Genomic DNA, 23,554 nt, shown 5'->3' with positions numbered 1-23,554 from the left:
TAAAATTTATTATATGAATTCACTGTTTCTAAGAACTCCTTAGTGAATTCTTTTTATGACAGAAATGATCACCTATAAATATATCTATCCAATAAACACAGAGTATTAAATCTTATAATTCTCTTAACAGCTAGGCTGGTTTAACCATTGAAATTACTTTAGGTTAATCAATTTAAATCAGTTATCACCATTTCTTCTGTCTGATTACACAATCCTCTCCAAAAGTGTGCCTATACTGCAGTGATTAAATGTATTATCCACTAAAAAACTAGACTATAAATGAATCTACATAATAGACAACTTCTAGGATTTGTTTTAATAAGGTATGGATTCTTTCAAGATAAAACCATGCTACATTATCTAGACTTACCTTCATTCCTTCTTCCCAACTAATCCACAGGTCACCTCGCGTCAGGAAGCAAGCAACTGCATGTCTGGCTAAATGATGAATCCAACCCTCCTGACGAAGCTGTGTCATTATGGCATCAATCCATGGAAAGCCTGTCCGGCCTTCTGCCCATTTGGCTAAAGCCTCAGGATTCTTATCCCAAGGAATCTGAACACAGATGGGGTTTCCTTCCATTTTATCAAAGCGTGGATTATTTGTTGCTGCTGTATAGAAAAATTCACGCCATAACAGTTGCCCATAAAGAGAAAGGGGAGGGGAACTATTCTTCTTCACCTACAATTAAAAAGCAAAGAAGTATTATCAGCAATTTTTTAAAAAGTATTTTGAAAAATAAGCTCCAATTTTAGATAATACCTTTTTGTAGAGATCTGTTAGTTTGAAGTAAAAGAGTCGACAGGACAAACAACCAAATCGGAGATAAGGACTGAGTCCAGTAGGGCTTGCAAGCAGGGAATTTGCATTCATCCGAGGTCTTTCAAAGTTTGCCACCCAAGCCTGGAAATACAGAGAATTACATTAACTAATTGCCTTTTCCATTTTAAAAGGGTTAAAAATTGAGATAAGAAAAAAAGTTACACAGTATTTGGGGAATAAAAATCTTATTATCCCAGCCACAAATTACACGTTTTAATAAAAATTAAAAAGTGAGCATTTTGTTTCAACCATCCTCATGCAGCACATACTCATGTGAAATAAATTACCTTCAAATTCCCAACACAAGGCTGAAAACACCTTCAACCTGTCTCTTTGACACTGAGGTAAAGGTGACAGAGAAGAATTCTATCCTAGCTTCAAAGTTATGGTCATCAGATACCAGCTTAGGTAGAAAGAACAGAAGAGGTGTATGGAAGTAGCTAAAGGGGAAATAATCACAAGAGGAGGGAAAGGCCATTTAAATGAGGAACAATTAACTTTCAAACAATTAGGTTTGCGCTATCTTAATATTTCCCTTAATCCTCCTTTTTCAACAGTCTGTTTTTTTATTTTAAAAGAGAGTGAAATTATTTTTAAAATGTCAGGCTGGAAATATGAGCATGGCTATGTAATCTACACCATCATACTTTTCTTTCCAAATGTCTTTCCAAACGTGTAAGTGCTTCAGTTTCTCCACCTGGCCACACTGCAGAAGATAAGCCATCTGTATCAAAACCTAAAAAAAAAAAAAGGAAAACCATTCTTCTGAAACTAATTTTTATTTAACCATAATAATTGGGAGGACAAATTACAGAAAAATTATGAGTAGCATAAAAATGAATTCACAGCCTGGACAGGCTCTCACCTACAGCTTCAGAATGTACATCTTAAGGTGATCACAATAGATCACATATTTATAGGACACATACATAATGTACAGATTAAATCACTTCTTAGTTTAAGAGTTTCTTTTTTTCTTCTTTGTTTTCCCCTTTCTTTCCCTCCTAATGCAAAATACTTTACATGGCAAAATTAGAAGGAGAATTTGAGTGATTTGTGATTTGTTAACTCTTAAACTCCACATTTATTAGTTTACACCTACCTAGTTCTTCCAGTGAAGGGACACCATATTTCTCATCATGGTCATCAGACAGTGGAGTTGTGCACTTTTCTATCACTTCTGAAGTAATTGTCTCTACTGGTATCTCTAGTGTTTCCATTTTGCTGATGAGAGTCTGGAACCTTTTGTAAGTTAGAGGTGGTTGTCCACCATTGAGTTCTATGATCCTATTACAAGAGTTAGTAAAATGCAGTCAGCATAAAAAAAAACAATATATGTTTGTTGATAAGCTCTGAAAAGGCTTAAAATCAGAAAATAAAATTAATCACTTAAGACTTCTAGGAGAATGTTAGCTTTTTATATGACCAGGAAATGTGTTCAAAATAGTTAATGAGTCTAAAAATCATTCTCTTCATCTTCTAGACATCTGCTAGGTGCCAAAAATATACAGTATGCAAATACCAAAACCTTTAAGACAAAGAGTATTAAGGACTTACGAGTGAAAAAACAACTAAGTGGCTAAATTAGCCTAAAAGCAATAACAAAAAATTAATATTCATGGATATGTAAAAAACATATTATGGTCCAGCTCAAAGAATCTTTCAATCATGGATAAAAATTAAGCTAAACTGATAATTATATCAAGATGGAATCAGCAAATCTCATTTTTTAAAAATAAATTTTACTGTGTATATTTGAGGTTTACAACATGGTGTTATAGGATACATATAAATAGTAGTAAAATGGTTACTACCGTGAAGCAGATTAACATATCTATAATCTCACAGTTACTTTTTTTGTGTGTGACAAGAGTAGCTAAAATCTACTTATTTAACACAAATCTCTAATGCAATGCAGTTTTATTAACTATAGTCCTCATGCTGAACAGAATACTTCTAGAATTTTCATCCTACATATCTGCTGTTTTGTACCCTTTGACCTACATCTCCCCACTTCCTCCAGCAAGTTTTACCAACTAGGATTCTATATTACTGTAGTGACAATTACTTACTATTTTCTATTGTGCTCATGCCTTCATTACAGATGCCATCATGTTTGTCTATGTCACATACTTACAAACCCCAAGATTTCAAGTGATTTAAATACAAGTACCTTTTATATTTACTTCTGATCATTAATTGCCTCAATCAAATCAAACGTCAAAAAAAAAAAAAAAAAAAAAAGAATAACTTTGCCAATGGTAGTTTAGATTAAATTTAGACTGGATGCTATTTTGGAATAATTAATTATTCTTGTTCACTATGGCCATTTTAGCATTTGGCCTTAATAAAGAATTACAGGTAAAACCCAACTCCACTATTTTATAGATGCAGAAACTGAAGCCTACCAGGAGGGTTATATAAATTAGTCAAGGTCATATAACTGATAAATGGCAAATCAAAGTTTTCTTAGTACAGGGCCGGCCCCGTGGTGCACTCGGGAGAGTGCAGAGCCTGGGAGCGCAGCGGCGCTCCGGCCGCGGGTTCGGATCCTATATAGGGATGGCTGGTGCGCTCACTGGCTGAGCGCGGTGTGGGCGACACCAAGCCGAGGGTTGCGTTCCCCTCACTGGTCACAAAAAGACAAAAATAAATAAAATAAAATAAAATAACCCCTCCATTAAAAAAAAAAAAGTTTTTTTAGTACAAATATTGTGTATTTTTCATTATATCACATATAATTATGTTTCAACTGCATGTACAAAAAGTAGTCACCATATAAGCCATTCTATCTGCTTTCAATATCTTTTGCTTTGGTGTAGTATTTTATTTTATACATGGGATTATAATGAATTTTGTTGATTGTAGTGATACTGCAATGATACTACTGAAGACCCTGTTAATTACATAACAGTAGCAAAATGAAAACCTTAGGAAAAAACATTTTCTATATGTTACATTTTTATACGATAGAGTACATATGGTAAATACTCACATTCCATCCAATAAACACTATATATATAAAACTATATCCAATAAAATTATATATAACATTGAGTCTCCCTCGTAGAAACAACTGTTCTTATCCTGTTTTGCCTCCTCCTTGCTATCAGCTCCCTAAAATCCAGCAAACTGGTAAACTAGAAGGCAAGTTTATTACCAAAGAATATATGACTTATAGCTTAATATTAAGCAAGACCCTTGTCTTAATAGAACCATGATTTTTTGATACACTTGGAAACCTGGGATAAGATTAATAAATTTGTTATGTACAGAATTAGTTTTATTAACTTGATGAAATGTGTAAATAACTAAAAAAGTAAAATAATTTAAAAGGTACATAAAATATATGGACAACTAGATGCCAAAAGTTTTAATAAGTTAACAAATCTTATGAACCTTCAAAACTCACATCATATAATACATCCTAAACTTAAATTTGACCTCAGAATCTTTGTTGGACAAAGTATCATCAGGGTTTGGTGTTTCAAGAAATATACTATGTATTGCTACAGTAAAATGAAAATATTAACATTATTATGTTATTGGGTTGCTAAGCTTCAATGAATAACAGGAATTATTGTTACTTGCTATTTGCATTTCTTTTATGAGTTGCAGCTTATGTTTGCTTTAGTTTTCTACTGCAGTTCATTTCACTCTCATGAATTTGTAAGATTTCCCTGTATTTTAAAGATAGTAACTCTTTCTCTCATATATGTTGCAAATAATTTTTTTCTAACTAGTACTGCGCAATTTAATTCTATGATTTTTTTTGAGAAATAACACAGTACTATGCCATTGTTCAGAGCTATGCAAAGTTATATTACCTTCATTTTGTATCTGGACTTAAAATCCAGATAGAGAGACAAGATATACACACATGAAATAAAATAACATAAGACAACCATACAAAATATGCAAGGCAGTTTATATGGTTATGTATCATATAAACTATAAAATTAATAATGCTAAGAGATCAGAAAGGCAAGATCACAATAAGCTGAGTTAGTCAAGGAAAGTTTTGCAATAGTCTTAATGATAGTTTTGACACTGAAATGCTGAGTATTTTTATCTTATGCACTATGTCTATAATTTTTTTTTTTGACTGGTAAGGGGATCGCGACCCTCGGCATGGTGTTGGCAGCACCATGCTCAGCCAGTGAGCGCACCAGCCATCCCTATATAGGATCCGAACCCACGGCCTCGGTGCTACCAGCGCTGCAGTCTCCCGACTGAGCCACGGGGCCGGCTCCTATGTCTATAATTTTGATACCTGTCATTGGGTAAATAAAAATCACAGCAGCAAAATAAAATATTAAGGGTTTGACATATTCTTTTAATCCACCTACAACTCTATGATGTATACGTTGTTATTTCCATTTTACAAACTTAAGTTCCAGTGGTTAAAACTTACTTGTCTGTGTAGTTAATACCACTGAACTGTATACTTAAAAATGGTTAAGATGGTAAATATTATGTTATGTGTATTTTCCCACAATAAAAAAATAAGAAAAAAACTTACTTGTCTAGGTCATATAATGTATGTGAAATTCGTACAATGACTTCTACTCCAGCTTCTGTAGCCAATTTCTTAATAGCTGCATCTCGTTCCTTTCCAAAGGGCTCAGAATCATACTCAATTGAGAGTTTAGTAATGTCCCATTCCTAAAATAAGAGAAACGGGCAACAATGTACACCAATTTTAATAATTATCTTTTTCTATTTTAACAAGTGAAAAGCTCAAAATATACATATCAAAGGATTATGCATAAATCAAACTTCAAATATGCAGGAAGAAAATACATAATTTATCAATTCAAAAATATGTAAATAACAAATATACTCACTAGACTCCAGGGATTGTGCTAGGCACTAGACAATCTAGCAATGTTTAAAACCAGCTCTTACACTAAATGTGTTTGTGCAGCACTTAACTTTTTCAAATTACTTACACTTAACATTATCTCATTTGAGCCTCAAAATAACCCTCAGAGTTTGGCATTTTGGTTGGTATCTATGTTTTCCAGATAAGGTTATTTTAAAAATTTAGGGACTAGCTCAGGTTCACAGAGAGCCAGAACAACTGAACTTATTAGGTCTGTTGATTTTGAGACATGGTCTTTAACAAACCTTTGACAGTTGATATGGTACAAGGTGCTTTGCTGAGGTACTCTGTGTATAAATATTTTTTCTTATTCCTAAAAAGTGTTAACTGTTGAAAATTTGGAAATAGTAATAATAATAGTAGCTACCTATTGAGTGTTGGGTTATTAATAAGTTCTGCACATTTCCCTATAATGATTTTTAAATGAGGAGACTGACAAGGGAATTTAGTGATTTTTCTTAAGGCAGTCAAGATTTTTTTTTTTAAATCCTCAAATCTACTCTGATTTATCTCACAAAGAAAAAAAAGTCACCTGTAATTCTACCATTATTTGACTGACTACAATAATAACAAACTGTAATTCTCCAAACCCATACAGATTAGACAGGACTGTTCCCAATGGTGTTTTTTTTTTTTTTTTAATGGTTATTATAAACTGTGCCGTATATTATCTTTACCTTTATGCATACATCTCACTTTGGGGTATTTATCCTATTTTTCCTAGAAATATTCCTTGAAAAACGATTGATGGATCAAAGATAAACACATCTAAAATTTTCAGTCTCCCAAATTTTCTACCAGATATACTGTACTAATTTACATTCCCATTATTAGTACACCAAAGTGCTTGCTACACACGCACTTGCCAGTAATATGTATTTTCGATCTTTTTAAAAATCTGCTAAACTACTAGGAGAAAAATAATACCTCATTTAAAAAATTTTCCTTTATAGGAAGTCTTGAAGAATGCAAACCAAACTGTTAATAGCTGTTATCTTTGAGGAGCAGAATTTGGAAGTGTAAATAAGATAACTTTTTTATTTTACACACTGCTACATTGTTCAGTTTTCTTAGGATAAGCATGTACGACTTTTGAAATTTAAAAATAAAATTAAAATGAGAATAGGAAAGTATATTTCTTTGCTTTATAGTGAGGCAGTATAGAGTTGTAGTTAAAAAACACAGGATCTAAAATTCAGACTTCCTTAGTTCAAAGACTGGCTCATCGACTTAGGCAAATTGCTAAATTCTCCATGCCTGTTTCCTCATCTATAAAATGGGCAGAATGTAAGTAAGGTGCTTAGAGAGTGCCATGCACATAATAAAAACTATGTATTTGCTATAGTAAAATGAAAAAATTAACAATATTATGTTATTGAGTTGCTAAACCATCAATGAATAACAGCAATTATTATTACAAGCCATTTATATATTTCTTTTGTGGGATGTAGCTTGGTTTTCTATTGCAGTTTATTTTACTCTTATGAATTTGTAAGAGTTCCTTATATTTTAAAGATAGTAACCCTTTCTCTGTCATATATGTCACAAATAATTTTTTTCTAACTAGTGGTTTGCAATTTAATTCTGATTTTTTTTTGAAAAATAACATTTTAGATTTTACTAGTAAATGTTTGAGATGAGTCAATAAGTAACACTCCCTGTCCTTTCACCTTCTTGATTTAAGTCACATAAATCAGAGAGCGAAAGATCAAAATATAAACCACATTACCAGTAAAGGTGAATTGGAGAAAACATATCAGGTTTAAGGGTAAGTAAGCTTGCTAATATTTCACTGCTGAATTAAACACATTTACCTCCTCAATCTTTAGCAGTGCCTCTCCTGCAGGGCTGCCCCTATAAAACTTACTACATAGAAGAAGAGAATGTAGTGTGTGCTCTCTGCAACTAAAGAGGAGAAAAGAAACAGTCTGAGTCCAGATCCTCCTAAACTCACCGAGATCATTCACTTCTCTTCCCTGGGGATAAATTAATGAACGTCTCTCCACAAGAAAAATGAAGGTCCCTTCCACCTGGAACTAACTGAGGAAGACTGGCAATACAGAGGTAAATACATAAATACATAGTAACTATTAGGGAAAAATGAATGGTATGATAGAGAATATGGGGGTGGGGATGAGGTGGTAAGCTAATTATCTATTCTTTCTCTTCCATGATTATACATTGGCTAGATTTCCAATAAGTGAGAAAAGCAAATATCCCCAATTTGCTTCCTATCATAGGTGGAAAGCATTCAGTGTTTTACTGTTAAGTATGATTCTGTGTTTCTTTGTAGACAGTCCTTTCTCAAATTACTATTTAGCACTCTTCTACTCCTAGTTACCAGAAGTTTGTTTTTTTAAATCATAAATGGGGGTTGAATTCTGTAAAATGTTTTTTCTTCATGTATTGAGATAATCTATCTTTTCCTTTATTCTATTAATAGGATGGATTACATTAATTGATTTTTTAAATGCTGAGCCAACTTTGTATTGCTGAGGTAAATCCCACTTGATCATGATATACAGACTGAACATCCCCAGTCCAAAAATCCAAAATCTGAAATGCTCCAAAATTCATAACTTTTTGAGCGCTGACAAGATGCTCAAAGGAAATGCTCACTGGAGCATTTCAGATTTTGGATTTTCAGATTAGGAATGCTTAACCAGTGTGCATTCCACAAATATTCTAAAACCTGAAAAAAAATCCAAAATCTAAAATACTTCTGGTCCCAACCACTTTGGATAAGGGATACTCAACTTATAGCATTATTTTAAAATACTGCTAGATTCAATTTGTTAGTATAGCCAAGTGTCCCCAAGGATTTCTGAATCTATGGTTAGGGCAGACACTTAGCTAACTTTTTTTTTCCCCTTAAAATGTCTTCATCAGGTTTTGGTTTTTCTGGCTTTAGTAAGTTGTACTTTTCAAGAAAATTTTTCCCTTCATCTCAGTTGTAGAATTTAATGGCATTAAGGAGTTTACAATATCCTTTATTATGCTTTTAAACTCTGGAGAATCTCTAGTGATGTCTCCTTTTTTATTCCTGATAAAGGTAATTTGTGTTTTCTCCCTTTGTTCTGCTGATCAGTATTACGAGGAATTTATCAATTTTATTAATCTTTTCAAAGATCCAGCTTTTGGCTTTGTTGACTAAATCAGGATTCATCTGGAGACGGAAATCACATAGACAATTTGAAAAAGAAGAATTGAATATAAAGAATTGTTAACAATTAAAAGGTGGTCAACAATGACAAGGAGAAAAAGAGGAGCTAAGGCTATACTGTCCAATATGGAAGGTAGCCATTAGCCACATGTGGTTTCTTTTTTTCTTTCTTTTTTTTAAAAAAAAGATGACCGGTAAGGGGATCTTAACCCTTGACTTGGTGTTGTCAGCACCAAGCTCTCCCAGTGAGCAAACCGGCCATCCCTATATGGGATCCGAACCCATGGCCTTGGTGTTATCAGCACCACACTCTCCCGAGTGAGCCACAGGCCGGCCCTGGTTTCTGAGCACTGAAATGTGACCAGTCAGAATTAAGATGTGCTAGAAGTATAAAATATGCACAGGAGTTCAAATACTTCAAATTAAAAGGTAAAATAGCTTATTAATAACTTTATAATGATTTTATATTGAAATATTTTAGATTTACTGTTAAATTATTAAAATTAATTTTACCTGTTTCTCTTTACTTTTTTAATGTGGCTATTAGAAAGTTTTGAACTACATATGTGGCTTCTATTGGATAGTGTTCCAAAGTAACAACTGCAGAAAGCAACTACCACTTCTATGTGGTGGGAAAATAAGCAAGGAATGAATTAAAAACTTAGTAGAGCTCCCTTCCTTCCAGCCACTGGGATACACATCTCATTGGATAGGGTGTACTACTGCCATAGCCACGGGTAACCTTTCCTGAAGAGGAGAAACTTGCCAGAGGGCAAGGGCCAGAACTGATTCATGTGAATAGCCAGTGTGGGGGCTGAGAAACTTCCTGGTGGATATGGGCTAACGGGCTGATCTGTAGAAGTGATCCACTGGGTGGCATAGAAACTTACCAGAGAATATAAGTAGGCTGGGCCTGGAAGGCTGCAGGGGTGAGTGCTACTCTCGCATGCTCATCTGCTGGCTATTGTGCGAGGAAAAAAAAAGCACAAGGATACAAAGAAGGAAAGCCCCTTCTTTCCTGCTATGACCTTACATCTGTTGACAAGGCCTAATATCAAGCCAGGTGGCAAAGAAGAAATGTTTACAGTGTCTAGCTCTAGTATCACAAAGCAGGGCAAAGGGTGAACTTGGAGTTGAGACAATAAATTGACTACTGCACATTGATTTTTCTGTTCTTTTCTGTTTCACTAATTTCCATTCCTCTATTTATTGTTTCCTTTCTTCTACTTACTATTGATTTAATTTATTCTTTTTCTGTCTTTAAGGTGGAAACTTAGTTCTTTGATTCCTTTTTTTCTAATATAGTATTGAAAGCTACTAATTTTTTTCTAAGCACTGCTTTAGCTGAATCCCATAAATTGTGATATAACTGAATGATAATGGAAACAGTATAAGTATTTCCTATTCTCTTGCTATGCATTTAAAATTTAATTCTGTTGCTTTCGGAGAATATATCCTATAAGACATTAGTCTTTTGAAGTTAACTGATACCCATTTTATGGCTGAGTGTGGTCTATCTTGGTGAATGTTTCATGTGCACTAGAAACGAATATGTATTCTGTAGTTCTTGGGTGTACTGTCCTACAAATAGCAGTTACAACAAACTGTTAGGTTGTTCATATTGCCTGTACCTTTATTAATTTTTGTATGTTCTATCAATAACTGAGAGAGAGGGGTGTGAAAATTACCAACTATGAATGTGAATTTATCTATTTCTCACTTTAGTTTTATCAGTTTGAGATTCATGTGTTTGGAAGCTATTAGTAGGTACACATACATTTACGATGGTTATAGTTTCTTAATGTGAAACTTTACCTTTTATCCCTGGTAATTTCCTTTGTCTCGAAATACTACTTTATCTGATATTAATATAGCCATACAAGCTTTCTTACCCTTACTGTTTGCAAAGTACATCTTTTTCATTCTTTATTTCAACCTATGTGTTTCTTCATATTTTTAGTGTCTCCTGTAATTGGCATATAGTTGGTTCTTGCTTTTCTTAAAATCCAGTCTGACAACCTGTGCCTTTTAAATGGAGAGTTTAAGTAGACCACTTACATTCAATGCAATTATTGACATAGTTGGGTTTCAATTCACCATCTTGGTATATGTTTTCATTTTGCTTATCTCTTCTTTTGCTCCTCTGTTCCTCTTACCTGCCTTCATTTAAATGAGTCAAAATTTTTTAGTATTCCATTTTAAACTCCTCTATTAACTTTTTAGCTACAGCTCTTTGTGTTATTTTAGATCACAACATGCATTCTAATTGAAGTCTACCTTCAAATAATATATTACTATTGAACAACGTAAGAATTCTACATATACTCCAATTATCTTCCTTTCACCTTGTGTAATCTTGTTGTTATAGAATTTGTTTCTATATATTTTACAAGCCCCATAATATTGGCATTATCCCCTACGATTCATTGTTATTAATTGGTTTTAACCTATCAATAGTGTTTTATAGAAAATAGGATATATAAATATACATAGCTAAAAAGAATTAAAAAAGATGGTCTTTTGTATTTACCCATATATTTAGTGCTCCTATTTTCCTGCAGATCCTCTTTCATCTAGAATAATTTCCTTTCATCCAACAGAACTTTCTTCAGCATTTCTTGTAGAACAGACCTGCTGCAAATGAATTATCTCTGCTTTTGCCTGTCTAAAAATGCCTTCATTTTTCCTTCTTTTTTAAAAGAATATTTTGGCTAAGTTAACAGGATATTTGTAGTTCTTTAAAGATGTCTTTCCATTGTATTCTGGACTCTATTATTTTTGATAAGAAACCAGCCAACATTCTTATTGCAGTTGCCCTGAATATAATATGTCTCTTTTCCTCTGGCTACTTATAATATTTTCTGTCTTTGGGTTTCAGTTATTTGATTCTGATGTGGCTAAATGTGGTTTTCTTTGTATTTATACTGTCTGAGGTTTGTTGAACTTCTTGGTGCTGTGGGTTGCTATCTTTTACAAATTAACCTCAAATTTTCTTTTCTGCCCCAATCTCTTTCTCCTCTTTTCTTCTAAGACCCCAGTTATACATACTGTAGATGGTTCATTATTCTTCTGTAAGTCTCAGACACTCTGTCTCCTTTTTTTTTTTTTTAAGTTTACCTTTTCTTTGTGCTTCAGTTTGACTAATTTCTATAGACTGCCTTCAAGTTCACTGATCCTTTGTTCTGCTATGTCCAGTTTGGTTAAGCTCACTGAATGAATTACTTCTAATATTGTATGTTTCAGCTCTAGAATTTCCATTTGGTTCTTTTTTAATAGTTTCTGTTTCTGTGCTGAAATTATCATCTATTCACTATGTTTTTCACCTTTTCTTTTATTGTTTTCATTTAAACATATTTATGGGGAACAGAGTTGACTATCAGTATTTGTGTATAGAATGTGATTATCGAATCCATATTATTAGCATGTTCTTCATTACAAATCATAATTACTTTTTGTGTCCCTTACCCAATTACTCTCTATCCTCCCTCCCCCTCCTTCTTTCCCACCTCTAGGAAATATAGGTCTGTTCTCTCTTTCTGAAGTTCGTTTTATTATAGTCTTTCTTTCTTTGTTTCTTAGCTCCCACTTATGAGTGAGGACATGTGGTATTTCTCTTTCTGTGCTTGGCTTATTTCACTTTACATAATTTTCTCTAAGCTCATTTGTGCTCCTGAGAATGGCAAAATTTCATTCTTTTTTATGGCTGAGTAGTATTCCATTGTGTGTGTGTGTGTGTGTGTGTGTGTGTGTACCACATTTTCCTTAATATGGTGAAAATGTCCATACTATCCATAGCAATCTACAGATTCAATATAGTCCCCATCAAAATACCAATGACATTCTTCACAGAAACAGAAAAAAACAATCCTACAATTCACATGGAACAACAAATTGCAAAGAAATTCTGAGCAAAAAAAATAAAACTGGAGGCATTACACTCACTACCTGACTTCAAATTATACTACAAAGCCACAGTAACCCAAATATCATGGTACTGGCAGACACCTGGACCAATGGAATGGAATAGAGGACCCAGAAATCAGCCTAGGTACTTACAGCCAACTGATATTTGACAAAGGTGCCAAGAACACAGACTGGGGAAAAGACAGCCTCTTCAATAAATGGTGCTGGGAAAACTGGATATCCATGTGTAGAAGAATGGTTTTCATCTTTTCAATGAGATCCTTTAACATATACAGCATAACTTTTTAAAAGTCCTTTATTCTAATTCCAACATCTTTGCCATCTTCATCAACCTCTATTGACTGCTTTTTTAAAAAATTAAACTTAATTGTGAACCATATTTTCTTCCTTCTTCATGTGCCTCACAATTTTTGATTTTATGCCAGAAATTGGAGTAAAAGACTAGAGATGGAATAAATAATATTTACCTTTAGACAAGTACATTATCTTTTGCTCTGTCTGGCTGCTAGGATAGAAAGTAAGTTAATGTAGTCTGTAACTGAGCTGGATTTTGCTCGCCGCATTATTTAAATTCCATTCACCACTGGCTTCAAATATTTTGACGGTAGGAACCAGATTTTCTTTCAACATGGCTTGGGATTTGAGCACTGACAATACTGCAGATCTGTGTAAGACATCTCTCTCTGCTTTGCTGTTCAGGCATCAGCTTTTACTGTTCCTTGGGAGTCCTCTTTGTTTTCCAGCCTCTACTTTTCTAACCCTGTAGAGACATCTTTCCACCCTGCTGCCCTGACCCCAGCTTCAGGGGGCTGCTACTCTGCACTAAGTGAATGCCTAGTGAACCCAAAGGGAGATCTCTCTCAGCTCCTCTATCCTGTTTCAGCTTTTGGCATGCTGCCACTGTACACTCCATGAAGGCACTACAGCAATGAACTGAAGAATAGCTGTAAACTTGCACTGTGACTGGGGCTCCTTGGGATTCTAATCTGTCATGTCAGCCCATATATGGTCATTCAAAGCTTGTTAAATTTTGACTGGTTTCTCTTTACTCTCAACTATGGGCTCCCTTCTCTTCCTGCTGTGTCCCAGGGATGGAGCCATGGGTCTCTTCTTTCCTTACAAAAGGCTCTCATTTCTGGAATTTAGTTATTTAGGTTTCTTTGTGTCCTCAACTCTCTGACAGGTTAAAACAAAATAAAACAAAAAAACCCCTATGACTTTATGGGATATTCACTTTTGTCTCATTGTTAAGATGGGAAATTATGTGCTTTCTACATCTTAACCAGAAGTGGAAGTGCCTATCTACTTTTTAGGACAGGGTCTTTATTTTAAGCAATATGTGATTACCCTTGAAATTCAATACTTGAACATAATGGTAAGAACACAGGTAGTGCTAAGATATTTCCATATGAGTAAGTGTGAAACTCTATAAATTTCCATCCATCCATCCTCCTTCCCTTTTTTTCATAAATCTTAGGGTTTAAAATATTATTTATATACTTAAGTTTTCTAAATTTAGTACAGACTTCTTCCCTGAGCACCGGATGTGAATGCCTCCTCAACATGTGCACTAAGACGCTTAAAAGGTATCTCAAACTTAAAATGTTAAAGCAAACTCCTGATTTTTCCTTAAATTTGTTCCTCCCACAGTCTTTGTCATCCCAGTAAATGGCAATCCATCCTGCCATCTGTCCAGGCTAAAAACCTAGGAGTCATCCTTGACTCTCATATAAGCAAACCTTATAGCCTCTATTTTAAAAATAAATCCCAAATCCTACCACTTCTCAAAACCTCTATTGCTAACCGAGTCCTAGTCACCATCGTCATGTTTCTGAACAACTGCCACGGCCTCCTAACTGGTCTTTCTGCTTTTGCCTTTGGAACATCTTCACCTCTGTCTATTCTCCACAAATGGCCACAGTGATTCTTTTATAAGATGAGTGAGATCATGTCACTCCTTTACTAAAATCTCTCCAATGGCATCTCATTTCACTGAATAAAAGCCAAAGTCTGTAACATGGTCCTTAAAGCCTTATAATCTGGCTCCATCCAGCTTCTCTGACACTATCTCTTACTTTTCATTCGCTGCACTCTAGATATTGGCCTTCTTGCTGTTCCTAAACAAATCTTGCACATTTTTATTTTAGGGCTTTTGTAACTGCTGTTCCCTCTGCCTGCAATGCTCCTTCCCTATGTTGCAGTTATCTTAGTAGCTTAAAACAACAATTTATTAATTCTCAAAATTCTGTTTGTTAACTGGATGGTTCTTCTGTTGTTTTCACCTGGGCTTGCTCATGAGGCTATAATCAGCTGGCAGTTTGGTTGGTGCAGGAGGGCCTAAGATAGTCTCACTCACACATCTCAGACCTTGGTACTTTTACTGGTTGGCACATTCTCTCTACACGGTCTTCCATAATTTGATATTCTAGCCCAGGCTTCTTTACATGGTAGAAGGAGCATTCCCAGAGGGGAAAGGTAAAAGCTGCAAAGTCACCTGCACCTAGCATTTGGAATTCACATGTTTTGATACTTGGCCAAAACAAGGTATAAGGCTAACCCACATTCAAGGGGGTGGGGAAATAAACCCTACCTTGTGATGAAAAGAGCTGCAAAATATTGTGAATTCAACATACCACACCCCAGATATCTGCATGGCTCACTCCCTTCATATGTTTGCTCAAATGTTACCTTATCAGTGAGGCCTCCTATGATTCCATATAAAGTAACTACCTTTCCCTCACCTGGCATTACTATCCCACACTTTACTTTTCTCTATAGCACTTATTACCACCTTTTCCACTACAGTGTAAGCTCTGTGAAGGTGGGACTTTTTACCTTTGTTTCACTACTATATCTCCAGCACTTTAAACACTGCCTTGTACATAGTAGGCACTGAGTCAATATCTCTTGAATGAATTCTACTGAGCATGTGCCATGAAGTAATAAAGTAATAAAGCAAGATCCAAAATAACTCAAAAAGCATAATACAAATTTTACTGTTGAAATGTTAGAGGTTTTATATGTTTCTGTACTCATTTTGTGATTTTGAACAAAACATTTTATTATGCTTCAGTGTGCCCATCTATAAAGATGTTAGCCAAATACCTCTGTTTCTTGGATACAATGAAAATATTTTTTAAAAGTTTAGATATATATTTGATATGCACCTATTCTCTAAAACCAATACTTTAAGCTGTTAGAAGTTTCTGCAGGGCCTAGAATGTGCATAGTTTTGGTAGTTTACCAGTCTGACACCAAATGTGGAAGATATGACAACAGAACAATTATAATAATTTATGAAATATACCTATGATTAGAGTGTCATACAAGTTTTGCCTAGGCTTGTGTCTCATAAGATTATCACTTCTTCAGTAAAACATAAAAACAGGTTAAAAGAGAAAGCTATCTTGTCAGCCTATATTAAGTCAGAATTTAACTTAGAAAATATTTCGGTAGGAAACACATCAGGAAAAACTACAACGGTATATTAGACATACGTGTGTGTACATGTGTGTATAAAAATGTTCTGACCCATTCCTAAATCTACTCAATATTAACAGAATAAAATGAGTGAATGCTATGGAGAAAAGATGCATACAGAAGGAGACATCAATACTGGAGCCACTGTCAACCACTCGGAAAAACTAAAGGCAGTGTTATCAGGTCTAAACCAGTTTTACCCCCAATGTGGGAAACAGGATTAATTAAGTTGTTTAATTCTCACTCTTTGCTATATTAGAATAATAAAACCAGGGAAACTAATTGCAGTCAGCTAGTTACTGACGAAAGAATCTTCTCCCTCAGAGAAACTGTGGGTGTGAGGATTAAGGGTGAGAGGGAGCTCTGCTTTTAATTGTATATCCTTTTAGACACCTTTTTTCTTTTTTTAAAAAACACATACATGTTGTACCTCTAAATAAAAAGTAAAATCAAAATGCTAATTCAATAAAAAAGGAATTAATTCCCTCTATGGTCCTAGACATAGTAAATAAATCTGAAAGGAAGTTTTAATAAATGGTATTTTACATAGAACACTATATGTAGCTGAAGGAAAACTCAGAATAAAATAATAAGTGCTGTATGTGTGTATGTTCATGTATACGTATTTTATGGCCCAAGTGGAAATCCACACCTCTTTGCCAAATTGACATGATTGGACATAATCTAAATGCAAAAGATAGTTTGATCCAATAATATGCTATTTTAGGCAGAAGAAATCTCAAAACAACACAAAAGTCTTGCTGGTTTGAAAAATGTTCATTCAAAACAACTAAATAGGCTTCCGGTCAAGATGGCAGAATAGACGGTCACCAGTGTCACTCTCCACAAATCAACCAATGTACAACTATAAAAAGCAACAACAGCCATGCTAGGGCCGCTAGAGCTCAGGGGAAGAGGAGGAGAGACCTACAGAGTGCATGAAGGTGGGAGAAGCCACGATGAGAAAAAGAAAAAACTGCTCAGAGCATTTTGGGCCATGGCCGTTTTAAGGCTGGAACTGCTGAGCACATGGAGCTGAAACCAGCAAAAGCCACAGCTGTGCCCTTCAGATACAGCAACTTGGAGACGGCAGGGGAGAAGAGTGCCTTGGTGTCCCCCAGGACAGCAAGACCACTAACAGGGTTCCTGTGGACAGACATAGGAGCAAGGAGCAACAACAACTGAAAAAAAGGAGCCATTCAGAAGCTGGCGCATCATCACAAGGGACCGGAGCACAGCCCATGTGACGGGGCACAGCAAGGACAGCTGACCTGCACCCCAATCAGCACAGGACCACTCACAGGAGACTAGTCAGGAATACAGAATTGCATGGGGTGCAGTTTGATGAAAAGACTCAGGCCCAGATCAGAGTTTCTACACAAGCCAGGTGCACCAGGTCTCTGGAGAGCTGAAAGTACCTATAAGGTCAACCATTAAACCCTGAGCTGCACAAAAAGCCTTCCCTAGGGTAACAGCAGCAAGGCAGCAATTTAGCTAAACCACATAGCTCAAGTACTGGTCCCCACAGGAAATTCCCCCATTTTATAAGTAAGCAAAGGACAAAAAATTAGTTCTAGCCCAGGCATACAACCAGTGCCTCAGGGCCTGCCAGGGGACCTGAGGCATGCAGCGGAGAACTGGACCCCCCTCCAATAACCAGGAAAACCACCAGCGCCTCTGGGCCCACCTGGGGTTCTGAGGTATGGAGTCGGGAACTGAACCCCAGCAACAACCAGGCACACCACCAGTGCCAAGGAGCATGCCAAAAACATCACCTCCATGTGGGTGGTCCCCTATAGCCACCACAGTAACCACGGCTGCTGGGAAAGTGGCTAGACATCACAACCACCACACAGATGGTCCACCAGCCACTGGAGTGCACTGACACAATGAGAGTCACCAGCAGAGTCCAAAGAAAAGAGGATGTCTCTCTCCACAAAGCCCATTCCATAGTGACAGAAGAAGCATCTGTTCTACAATAATATGGGAGGACCTGAACACACTTCTCAGCATTGGACAGATCATCTAGGCACCAAATCAATAGAGTAACCATTACTTTTTCAGAGCAAGAGAAGAAATCTAGGGTAGTTAGAGGGGAGAGAGGGGGGAGGAAGAGGGGAATGGGGAGAGACTGGACAAGGGGCATAAAGAATAAGTACAATTTGTAACAATGCATATACTAGTAAGATTGATTTGATCAACAAACATCAACATCGAACCCCCAAAATATGTATAATCAATTATGATTCAATAAATATTAAAACAAAACAAAACAAAACAACCTAAATAAAATTTTGTATTTTAAAGTAACTAAAATCCTCTTAGGATTCATTTTACTTTACTAAATGGATTTAGAGATAGGGTTGAAGCAATTATCCACAGACATTTTTACACTCATGAATTGCTGATAAACTATTACCATTGTTTCTGATATGCTTTCTTGTATTCTATACACCTAGGTTTAAGTCTAAGTTGATGTAGTTATAGTGGTAAACAATTTTTAATGAACGATAAATTTTCACTAGCCAAGAGTGTAACATTAGCCAAACCCTGAACATTGTTTCTCTCATATCAGCCAAAAAAGAAAAGGGGGAGGGGCGGGGACAGGGGACTAGTTAATGTTGATTTGATTCCCAGCACTGGGGACCTTCTCATTCAGGGAAAGGAACTGTTGTTCTCTTCTGCATTTGAAAGAGAAACATTCTACTATAAAAATTTAAAGAATCGAACAGCTGCAAGAAAAAGCAGATATACCTTAGAAATTCTAATGGTAGTAAATAAGAGCGGATGAACATTAAAAGAACAGTCAGGAAACTCACAGCTTCTAATCTGAGCATTTCCATGAGCTAGCTGTATCATACTGAGCAACTCATTTAATCTCTCTAGGCCTAATTTTTAAGATACTACCAAGTTAACACTACAATTTTGTACTATTGGGAGAATTCAACTGTTATAACCCTTTCATGCAGAAAGTTCTCTTCTAAGACTTATCCTACAAATGAACTAGCACAAAGATATGTATACATAGACAAGGACGTTCATTGGTATTATTTGTATTAGCAAAAGGCCTACGGAAAAAATAACGAAATGTTCAATAAAAAGCTAGTTAAAGAAATTTGTAACTATCTACACAATGGAATACAATGGAGTCATTTAAAAGATTGAGACAGTAGTATGGAACAATCTCCAAAATACATTGTTACATGGATAAAGCATGGCACAGAATAGTATATACGGTATGTTCTCATCTCAGTTTTTAAAAAAGGGAACAGTTACATAGACACAAACACATGGATACACATATAAATACACTAATTTTCATATAAATCTTGTTCATGCAAAGAAAATTTCTAACTGGATACACAAGAAACTGGTAGTAGTTGTTGCTTCTGGGAGGGAAATTAGCAGTTTAAAGCAGAAAAAAATTTTAACTTTTCATTGTAAACTATTTTTCCCACTGTCTGATTTTACCATGTATAACTTTTTCATTAAATAAATAAAAAAAAAAAAACCCACAATTTTTAAAATTTAAAAATACTTAAATTCCCCACACTTTAAATTAGCCAAAAGGCCTTATTTACTAAACATGTTATCTTCCCTGACAAAATACTGTTATGCAAATATTTTTCAAATCACCTTAAAAAGCCTGGGAAACACATCTGCTGGTTGTCCACGAATCACAAAGAGACGAGAGTTTAATTTTCGTAGATTGGCATCAAGATCCTCAAGACACTGAAGCAAAAATCTAGAGAGAAGAAAAGCTTATTAAAATTCTTAAAAATACATAATTAGAAGATATAAAGAATTACAAATTTATGTTATCCTAAAATTTGGAATGCCAACCCACTATCTTATATCTTACTGATATATAAATTACTACTTCCAGAAACCATACTTATAAATTTTTTAAAATTACAGCACCCATCAAGGTCAAGGGTTTGGATTCCCAAGCTGGCCAGCTGCCAATAAATAAATGAATACATAAATACAACATACGTTTCCCAGTATTTTAATCAAGTCCTTAATTAAATCACTAATTTTCATTAAATAAAAGTGCCTGTTAGTGAAAATTTAATTTCTGAAAATAAAATTATGTAAAGAAACAGCAGAGTGATTAAATGGATTGATTTCACTGCTGAAACTTGATGAAATAAAACATTTTCTATGTGAAAATGATTTTTCATAAAGAAAGGCCACCTTGAAAAATCTAAAACATCTCCCACTGGGAAAAAAAATGGAAACATCCTGTTTAATGACTCTGAGTGAATAATTTAAAACTATGAATACTTTACTTGAGGATATTGTAATCATCTAAGAGAAAGAAATTATAATACCTATTTTCAAGTTTCCAATCTAATTTTTTTTTTAAAGTGAAAACAAATAGGTGTTAAATTACATGGTATTAACTCCTGAGAGTACAGAATACCAGATTAATTTTAAAAAGAAAAAAGGTTCCATGGAGTAGATGAGGCTACAGACTTTTCCAATAAAATAAGAACTAAAAAGACTTACATCTCACAGATATCTGGGAAAATTCTGGGGGCAGTACCAGAAGACTGCTTACTGTACATCTTCTATAGTTAAGAAATGGAACATTTGCTAAGAGCAAATCTGAAAGAGACATCACCCCTGTAAGGTCAACCTCACTGTTTGCCTCATGTTAATTTTCACCTGGATTCTGTTCCTCTCTGCTTTGCTTCTTTTATGTTTTTGATCTTAAGATTAAATGTTTGTCAGCCTTTTCCACATGCCAGTTGTTCCTAGACAACAATGACTATGACTGACTTGTGAGGAGGAGTGGTTAAGAGGAACAGAAAGGCATATTCCAGAACTGCACTGCCCAATATGGTAACCAAAGGCCACATGTAGCCATTTAAATTAATTAGAACTTAAAATTTAGTTCCTCAGTCATACTTGCCACATTTCAAGTCCTCAACAGCCACCTGTGTGGCCAGTGGCTACCATACTAGATGCACAGATATAGAACTTTTCCATCACTGCAGAATGTTCTACTGGACAGTACTGTTCTAGAAGGTTGCCCAGTCTAGATCATTTTGTTCTCTTTGCCCATTCTGATCCCACCATTTCACCAAAAAAACCTTATTGATTTTTTGCTACTATAGAAATTAGTGACATAAGTGTAAGACATAAGTGTACTAGTCACGTTTGATGTTTTTTCTTCTTTAGGAGTCACCATCTCTATAGCTTGGAGAATCATTGCTATACTCATGAGGATGTTAAAGACATCCCACCATTTTACCTTCAGAAGCCTCAAGGGTGCTCTTAAACAAGTAATAAAAATAAAATAAAAATAAAAGGGTTCTCTATATTCAAATTTTTGGTGGAAATATTTCTAAACAAATAAATCTTTCTTTCCTCACATTTATATTTCACCATGTCCGCTTTCTGTCCTGGTTTGAAGTCACCACCCTAACACCCGATACCACCCCAACCCACCACTACTAATATGCAAATACTTCGAGGGAAAAAACTGTTGTTATTAACTGCATAGCAACATAAAAATATCTGAGTTTCATAAAATTATCCACAACTATGAGTAACATGTCATGTCTGGTGATAAATGTATATTGGAAAGCACCTAATCATGTGTATTTGCTTGGCAAGAAAAGTTTTTAGACAGAACAAAGATCAAAGAATTTTTAGACAGATCAAAACTCAAGAAGTTGAATGAACTAGTAATTTTAAGATTTTTTAAATTGAAACAGTACAAAACCAAAATGTCCTGGAGGGATAATCCAAGGCAAAAATAATCTCCAAATCTCTGTTGTACCATTAGTTTCAGCATCTTCTCTATCAGAGCTGGTAGTAAGTAGGCAGAATTCTCTATATTCAAATTTTTGGTGGAAATATTTCTATGTGGCACAAGAGATCAATGATGAACAATAAGATGAGAAAGGAAAAAAACCAAAAGGACATGATTAATTCATAAAATGAACAATTTAAGTTTATTATTATGAATATTCATGAGATACAAATTACCAGAAATTGCTTTTATACCACATGTCCCCACCCAATTGTCCCCCAACCAACCCCCCCAACTCTGCTTTGCAGCCCTAGGAATGTTCCCTTCCTCTGTAAGACCACTGCACTACTGTGGTCTTTCCTTTCTTCCTTTCTCTCTTAGCTTCCACATGTGAGTGAGCACATGCGGTATTTATCCCTCTGTGTTTTACTTATTTCACTCAACATAAGTTTCTCAAGGTTCATCCATGTTGTTGCAAATGGGAGTATTTCATTCTTTTTTATGGCAGAGTAGTATTCCACAGTATATATATAGCAAACTTTCCTTATCCAATCATCTATTGAAAGACATTTAGGTTGATTCCATATCTTGGCTATTGTAAATAGAGCTGTGATGAACATGGGAGTGCAGGTATCCCTTCGACATGATGATTTCCATTCCTCTGGGTATATACCCAGAAGAGGTATTGCTGGATTGTATGGAAGATCTATCTATAGTTGTTTGAGAAACCTCCATACTGTTTTCCATAGTGGTTGTATTAATTTACAGTCCCTCCAACAGTGTAGGAGTGTTCCCTTCTCTCCACACCCTCCCCAGCATGTTATTGACTGTCTTTTTGATTTTAGCCAGTCTATCTGGGGTGAGGCGGTATTTCAATGTAGTTTTAATTTGCATTTCCCTGATGACTAGTGATGTTGAGCATTTTTTCATGTATCTGTTGGCCAGTATGTCTTCCTTTGAAAAATTCTATTTAGCTCCTTTGCCCATTTTTTTACTGTAGAAGTGCTTAAGTTCTAAGTATATTCTGGATATTAATCCATTGTCAGATGCATAGTTAGCAAAAATTTTCTCCCACTCTGTAAGCTGTCATTTCGCTCTGTTGATTGTTTCTGTTGCTGTGCAGAAACTTTTTAGTTTGATATAGTCCCATTTGTTTTTTTCTTTTGCTGCTTATGCTTTTGGGCCCATGTTCATAAAGCCTGTGCCCAGACCTAATTGCTGAAGTGTTTCACCTATATTTTGCCTTAGTAACTTTACATTTTCATGTCTCATACTTAAGTCTTTAATCCAGTTTGAGTTGATTTTAGTGTATGGTGAGAGATGCATATTTAGTTTCATTCTTCTGCATATGGCTATCCGGCTTCCGCAGTACCACTTGTTGAAGAGGAAGTCTTTTCCCCAATATAGATTTTTGTTGCCTTTGTCCAATATCAGATGGCTATAAGCCTGAGGGGTGATATCTGGGTTGTCAATTCTACTCCACTGGTCTGAATGTCTATTGTTACACCAGTACCA

At 35.2% G+C, this 23,554-nt stretch overlaps 1 protein-coding gene across 2 annotated transcripts in view; it reads right to left on the bottom strand.

Annotated features, from left to right (window-relative positions):
- CRY1 (cryptochrome circadian regulator 1) overlaps positions 1-23,554 on the bottom strand; it is a 76,309-nt gene that overhangs the window by 6,170 nt on the left and 46,585 nt on the right. For both annotated transcript variants that reach the window (XM_063074827.1, XM_063074826.1), the window contains exons 2-7: positions 19,912-20,020; positions 5,346-5,488; positions 1,926-2,110; positions 1,471-1,559; positions 764-904; positions 371-682 (exon numbers count right to left, since the gene is read on the bottom strand). In XM_063074827.1, the coding sequence (XP_062930897.1) occupies positions 371-682; positions 764-904; positions 1,471-1,559; positions 1,926-2,110; positions 5,346-5,488; positions 19,912-20,020 (979 nt within the window). The remainder of the gene's footprint in view (positions 1-370; positions 683-763; positions 905-1,470; positions 1,560-1,925; positions 2,111-5,345; positions 5,489-19,911; positions 20,021-23,554) is intronic.

This window comes from Cynocephalus volans, chromosome 12 (assembly GCF_027409185.1).
Source record: "Cynocephalus volans isolate mCynVol1 chromosome 12, mCynVol1.pri, whole genome shotgun sequence".
Classification (NCBI taxonomy): domain Eukaryota; kingdom Metazoa; phylum Chordata; class Mammalia; order Dermoptera; family Cynocephalidae; genus Cynocephalus; species Cynocephalus volans.
Note: the sequence above shows the minus strand (reverse complement) of the source record. Positions and strands in the feature narration are given on the sequence as shown.